This window comes from Poecilia reticulata, chromosome 2, assembly GCF_904066995.2.
Source record: "Poecilia reticulata chromosome 2, P_reticulata-male-v2, whole genome shotgun sequence".
In the NCBI taxonomy this organism is placed as follows: Eukaryota; Metazoa; Chordata; class Actinopteri; order Cyprinodontiformes; family Poeciliidae; genus Poecilia; species Poecilia reticulata.
In genome coordinates, this window is record NC_088831.1 from 5,033,812 (window position 1) to 5,040,841 (window position 7,030).

Below are 7,030 nucleotides of genomic sequence, written 5' to 3' on the forward strand. Positions count from 1 at the left end.
TTATTAGCAGCTAACATGCTCTTGCTAGCTGGCTAACGTTTTTGCATCTATCATTGTCAAGTGCAAATTAGCACTAGTTGGCTAAACAGCATCGCTGACCTGCATGATGCTACATTCATTCTGTTAAAAAAAAACTTGGCACTACTGTATAATATATGCAATTTTCTTTTGTACATTTTAGTTGGTTTAGGTCTTAAATTTTATTCATAATGGTCTTAAAAAGTCTTAAATTTGTGTTGGTGAGCACAAAGTAGGCTATTTTAAACCACTTCACTTTTGAACCAGTGATTTACATTAAAGTCGAAGCACTTTGAACTGCCTTGTTGCTGAAAATGTGCCTATAAATACAATGATTTTACCTTACCATTATGAAGTGAAACAAAGCTATCACTAAATTAGCATAGCTCTAAGTGTTGCGATCCTGATTCTGACCTTTCTCCTGGTCTCTCCTCAGTTCATCCCCATGCCGGTCCTCTACGGCGTCTTTCTGTACATGGGAGCGTCTTCCCTCAGAGGCATCCAGGTGAGCATGCACAGAGTCCCCCAGGGGCCAGAACTAATCCAGAAAACACTCATTTATAAGACTCGCTTGTATTTTCGAAGTTCTTCGATCGCTTGAAGCTGTTCGGCATGCCAGCCAAACATCAGCCTGACTTCATCTATCTTCGACACGTGCCGCTGAGGAAGGTTCACCTTTTCACCATCGTCCAGCTCAGCTGCTTAATCCTACTGTGGGTCATCAAGACCTCCAGGGCGGCCATCGTTTTCCCCATGATGGTAACCTGACTCTGCATCGGTGCTTGTGCCATCTTCGCCTGCCCGGTGTCTTCATCTTGCTGTTTCTCCAGGTCTTGGCGCTGGTATTTATTCGCAAGTTGCTGGATTTCATCTTCACCAAGAGAGAGCTGAGCTGGCTGGATGATCTGATGCCAGAGTGGAAGAAGAAGAAGCTGGAGGATGCAGCACAAGAGGTGAGGTAGAGGAGCACGGCGTCGGATGTTAGATGATTCACAGTTTGCTGAAGGTTTTCTCTGTTTCGTCTCTTCCTGCAGGAGGAACACAGTATTATCGCAGAGGAGGAAGGGATTGTTCAAGTCCCACTAGAGGGGCACTACAGGTGAGTGTTTTCCAGCTTTAGTTAAGCTTTGAGTGTTAATATTTTATCAGAATACAAAATAAAAAAGCAAACAAATTAAATTTCTTAAGACTGAAACTGTGTATTTGAAGGAGTGACCCAGCCACGGTGAACATCACAGACGAAATGTCTAAGGGATCTTTCGGAAACGTGTGGAAGGGCGTCAATCCCGCTGAGAACACGAAAAAGGAACTGGGATCGAAAAGGTACGCTGCTAATTCCCAGCACTTCACATGTGTAACGTACTACATAAGCACTTCTGCTATTGATGCAAAACCTGAATGTTTTTCTTTTGGAAAGACCTCCATGATAAGTGGCAGGTGTTTGTGACTGAACTGCTACTTTTCCAGTAAAAATAAATAAAGATGTGTATTTCAGAGCAGCTGTGCCCTTGCAGATTTCCCACTGCTTAGACTAACGTAGTTTGTCCTGCCTGCTTCTCTCGCTCCATCCCGCCCCTAAGCTCCCCTTCCTAACCTCTCAGAAGCCGATACCCCAAAGGTAAGCTGTTCCCAGCAGTCCCTGTTGCCGTGCAGAGTCTCACTTTGTGTTGCATGCTGGAAGCGACAGTCTGTAGCACGGGTGTCTGACTCCAGTCCTCCAGAGCCACGTTACTGCTTCAGCGAACCTGAATTTAAATTTTTAGCTCATTAGCAGAACTCAACTGCATCCTGAAAAGGCGACTCAGTCATTTGACTCAGATGTGTTGGACTAGGGAGACAAATAAAAGCTGCAGGACTGAAATTTGACACCCCTGCTACAGTGTCTTGATTTGGTTAACTCTGATATGAAGTGACTAGTGACTCCGTTGAACAGTTCATGTCGTCAGGTTGTGCATGTTAGTTTAACATTTTCAACTAATTCATAAAAAAATCTCCGTCACACTCCGTCAACATTTTGTTGCGTTACAACCACATCGGGACTTTAACAGGGACCTGTAACTTTCATAACCTTCTTAGAGTCGCAGATGTTAAAAAAGACCTCTTATAAATGTAGCTCTACATCTGCGTTAGGAAATTCGCAGTTTTAAAGAACCGCCATTTTAAATCTATTTTTGAGGGTTTAAAATAAAGCTAAACATAAAAAGTTTGCAAAAAGAATGAATATTTTTTTCTAAGTGTTTGAAGATTGTCGTTGTAACGTGATAAAGTTTAATCTGTACAAATGAAACCAAAAAGCAACATTTATAAATGAACAGAAACATAATATTCAGTCAGATGTATTTGCATGTTTTGTTGCATGTCCCCTAACAACCATTTGTCTTCGCATCATTCTAAGATTACATTTGCTTTAAATGTTTTTTTTTTTCTTCCCCTGAAGTTACGCCAGAAGCGGTGAAAAGCGACACAAGCGGAGGAGGCATGACAAGAGTCTGGACAGGGAGACGAGTTTGTGATGACACTGTGCTGTCAGACAGTAAATACAAATAAAAGAAAAAAACCGAAAAAAAACCAAACAAAACAAATATACCGTGCCACACTCAACCACCTATGTACTGTGCTACACTGTGTTTTTAGTCATGTAAGTCTGTGTGCGAGTTCAGAAGAAAGAAGTATTTTGTTGGAAACCATAAGCAACATAAGAAAACTCACCGAGTTAGACACCAAGTTAGGCAAACAGAAGGAAGAACCAAAGTTGGACTTAATTTGATCCACATTCAGACCAGCAATGGGTGCGGGAATGATCAGTTAGTGAACAGCTAGCATGTTGCAGAGGGTGTACATGTGGCATTACTAGTAGAATGACAGTATCTGTTCAAACTAAGCTGTCAAGCACTTTAACACTCTATAGCTGCTGAAGGAGGCTTTTAGTAACTGTTTGTAAGACATTGCTCCACTATTGGCTCTTCTTATTCCCCTTAGTAGCTGCCTTTTCGTCACAAATATGCACAAAACTTTACTGACATTCTGCTAACGTCAAAAAACCCCAAAACACAATTTCGCTATTGCAGCGTTTCCATTAAATAAGAAAAACAATTGAAATCCCACACGAATAAGTTAGCTTATTAAAAAACATGCTGCGCCATCATCCTCCTAGCACTTCCTGTCATTTTCTTTGTCTAGTAGCATTTGGTTGTTGATCACATGACTCGTGTGATGCACCCTAAGGTGCAGTTTTACCACCTTACCTTAATGCAAAACTTTATTGGAAAACGTGATTTCTTTTTTAAGTCACGTTTTTTGGCAAATTGTTTTTCTTAATTCCAATTGGCGCAACAATGTCCTCAATGGAAACGCAGCTACTGTTTCAAATACAGTTATTGCTACTTTGGCTTTGAATAATACCCAGAAGAAATCTTTTGTATTTGTTTGGTAATTGCAAACATCCTGAATACTTTTGCAGTAATTCAAACCTGGAACCACTGCTGGATGTGGGAATGATATCAAATCAAAACATAACCATTGCTTGAAAATTAGAAGGATTTGCTACGTTAGTTGTCAAATGATCCGAATAAATGGATAGAAATAGAAACTAATTGCGCTGTATTTTTCTGCATTTTGTACTTTTAAGCTCTAAATGAGGCTGTACAGCACGATTTGTGTGAAAAATTTCGTCACAAATGCAAAACAAATAACCTTTTCTACTACAACTTTCACCAAGTTTTATACGCAGTAGATTTTGATCCCGCTCCGAATTTCAACTTTTACGGACCTTCTGATACAGTTTTCAAAACCAGAGTACGTCATCGAACTGCAGCCACTGGATATGGATGTTTTTTGGGGTTTTTTTAAAGTCCTTTTGTGATAATCTGTTAAAATTGGTGACGTGGTTCAAGTTATAAAACATTTAAAACCTCTGTTCTCCTACTTGAATCCTTCCTACTCTGCATACGGATCAAATTACATCCAAATCGGACCTTTCCCGTCTTGGTGCCTAACTTGGTGCGGACCATTAAGCGTAATGGTGACACAGTACCAGCAACAGAGTGAAGCCAGAATTATGACTCCAACAATATCTTAGTCAATAGGCCAATTCCTGACAGATTTTAAATGATTTTTAACATTTTCTTTCTTCGTATTTTGTATGTTTTTTATATTTTTTTTCCAACAAAAAAAAAAAAACAACAACTGTAAGTTGTCTCTTTAAAACACCTGCCATAGCAAGTGCAAATGGATTTCACGTGGAGCAATGAATGCTGCAGCAGAATTTCGCACCTTAGGATAGTGACTGATTAGATGTCTGCCAGGTACTCCAACTCACACGAACCCAAGAGCGCTGGCTGTGTAACTTTCTGAAAGTAAACATTTTCTATATACTATAATGTAAATCTAAATGTCTACGTGTCAGTGACTGTGTTCACCTTTGATGTTGCACATATAAATGTTTCTCCTTCAGTCGAGCATTTCCTCGGTTTACCTACTGAGAAATGTCCATTTTAGCCTTCTTACTAAGAATGAACTGAGAAGATTGATGCCTCTGATTGGTCAATTCCCTCCTTCACCAATTCATACCTACATGTTACTACAAACACAATTTGTTTATTTTTTTGTGTCAAATTATAGAAATAATTCAATAAATGCTCAATCTTATGTACAACTTAATTTATTAATTTAAAAATCTTTTTTATGGTACCCTATTTCTGTTTCTTTCTTTAGTTGATTTTTATGATCCTAAAAGCCTGATAACTCAAAATAACATTGCGTTGATAGACATAAAACCATTTTTTTCCTCCTATGTGTAGCAGACTGTAAATCACAGATATTGTCTTTAAATTGTCAGTTGATGTGATCTGAGAAGTTTCTCAGTTCTATATGAGAAACTGCTAAACAACAAAAACTACAAATGGAAATGGAGCAAAGTGAACACAAAGCTAAAGCTAGCAACAGGTTAGCTTTCTAGTGATGGCTCAGTTTAAGAGTAACTAATATGTCCAAAAGGTATGAATTGACGAAGGGAAAAAAAGGCCTGCGCCCCTCTGCCTCTTACGTCATTGCAATAAGTTAAAGCTAAAGTTACTGGGAGATTGACTTGGTTGACAAAGACTGGAAATGTGGAAACTGTTTATCTGGTCTGACTCAAGTGTAACTAACACCTAATGCTGATATGCAATTTCTATCGTTTCTGATTTATTCCACAAACTCTATATTTCAACAAAAGTCCTTGGTAGCATTAGCATTTCATTTACTGATGAAATGAAAGAACCATATCAGTCTTTCAAATTACTGTTTCAAATGAGGAAAGTCAAATCCCTTGTTTCCCTGCTGCAGTTGGCGCAAAACATCTCCACTTCATATCGGAAAACGATGGGTAATAGATGTTCAAAACTACAACACGGCAGAATAAACATGAAGCTAAAGCTAGTGGCAGGTTGGCTAGGCAGGCTAGGCTAAGCACAAAGATTGTAAATGACCCAGCTGAAGCAAAGAAGCACTTTATACCTTGTTTCATTCCAGAAACTATACAATGTACTTTGTGCAAAACTGGTATTAAATTGGTCCTTTCAAGTATTAGCATACATTTATTCAAAATATACAAGAGTCTGTGTGAATGGTCTCATGGAAAACTGTTCCTTTTCGTACCCCCTAAAAAATCAGGGGTGAAATGTTCAAAACTATTAGGGACAAAATGGAGAGCAGGTGCTGTTATTAGCACTTGTCTCATGTCATTAAACACAAAGCTAAAGTTACATGTTTTTGCTTAGTTAAACACAAAGATTGTAAATGGTGAAACCCTTTTGTCTTTTCTCGAAAGTAGCTGCAGTGCTATGAAAAAGTATTTGACCATTACAGACGTAGTCTTTTTTTTAGTTTTTTGTCAATCTGTAACGTCAAATTTAATAGTAATTTAATTTAATAAATGAAAAAGTTATCCAAACAAACGTGGCCTTGAAAAAGTCATTGCTCTTCCCTTGTTGAATCATACAATAACTTTGATTTACCATGGTTTTTTTCTGGAAATTTGAGTTCAGTCTCTCAAGCCACAGCCATGAAAAAGTAAAAATAGAAGAAATGTGAAAACGGAAAACTACTATTTCATAGCATTGTAAAATGCCTAAAGCTTACAAGCACTTTACGTCGTCTTTGTTTCATTCCAAAAAGCTTGTACAATGTAATTTGTAAAAAAAAGAAAAAAAAAAGGAAAAAATCCAAATCTGTCCTTGTTAACATTAGCATTTCATTTTATGAAGAAATACCAGAGCCATATCAGTCTTTTCAATTTCTTCCAAAGTAAGAAAGTGAATGAGCTTATTTCCCAGTTATTTCTTTTTAGCGCACTCTTTTCTTTTTTTTTTTCTTTCTGGGACTTCTTAAGTGAAAACGGTATTTTCAAGCTTGCATGGCAGCGTAGTTCGGTAACATGTAACTTTAGCTAACATTAGCAATCTTTTTTGCTTAAAAATAACAGAGAGAAACTTAAATGCTTAACTTTTGGGTGATTGTACAAATAGTTGTGTTTTCCAGCATACTCTTCATCATCTTGTCAGTAAGTGTCATCTATGAACATGTGATCTCCTTTGAAACTGACCTTGTGTGTGTTAGCATCCAAAGCTAATTGTTTTTAAAAGAAAAATAATAAAGAAATCCTGCATGATGGTGAAATTATATCACTGCAGGATCACGGTTTCCTCTAGAGATGCAATAATCCTGTTCTTTTCTTCTGGTAAGGGCAAAATGTAAATGGTAAAGAGTCTTAACACTGTATAATAGTATATTTTATTCATGTAAAATGTTACTAATATATTACTAATAAGAAATGTGTTGAATTCAGATTTTTGTTGTTTATCTTCCCTCTGCCCCCAAAATGTCCAACCGATGGTTTCCTTAGCTGATTAGAGAAACCAATGGTGGGTCAAAATGAAATCTAAATCAGATATTTTGACCACTTCTGTGTGGAATTCTGCCTTAAATTTGGTATTATTAGACGGGCACTTTCTGTTTTAACAATTTAAGTCAC

General features: G+C 37.7%; 1 protein-coding gene across 3 annotated transcripts in view; it reads left to right on the forward strand.

Annotated features, from left to right (window-relative positions):
• LOC103474188 (sodium-driven chloride bicarbonate exchanger-like) overlaps positions 1–2,586 on the forward strand; it is a 37,953-nt gene extending 35,367 nt beyond the window's left edge. For 2 of the 3 annotated variants that reach the window (XM_008425006.3, XM_017302003.2), the window contains 7 exons: positions 455–523; positions 604–777; positions 849–971; positions 1,053–1,117; positions 1,228–1,341; positions 1,599–1,636; positions 2,456–2,586. In XM_008425006.3, coding sequence (XP_008423228.1) covers positions 455–523; positions 604–777; positions 849–971; positions 1,053–1,117; positions 1,228–1,341; positions 1,599–1,611 — 558 coding nt within the window. In that variant the 3' untranslated portion in view covers positions 1,612–1,636; positions 2,456–2,586. The remainder of the gene's footprint in view (positions 1–454; positions 524–603; positions 778–848; positions 972–1,052; positions 1,118–1,227; positions 1,342–1,598; positions 1,637–2,455) is intronic. The other variant, XM_081615641.1, reaches the window with a different exon arrangement.
• Positions 2,587–7,030: the final 4,444 nt, after the last annotated feature.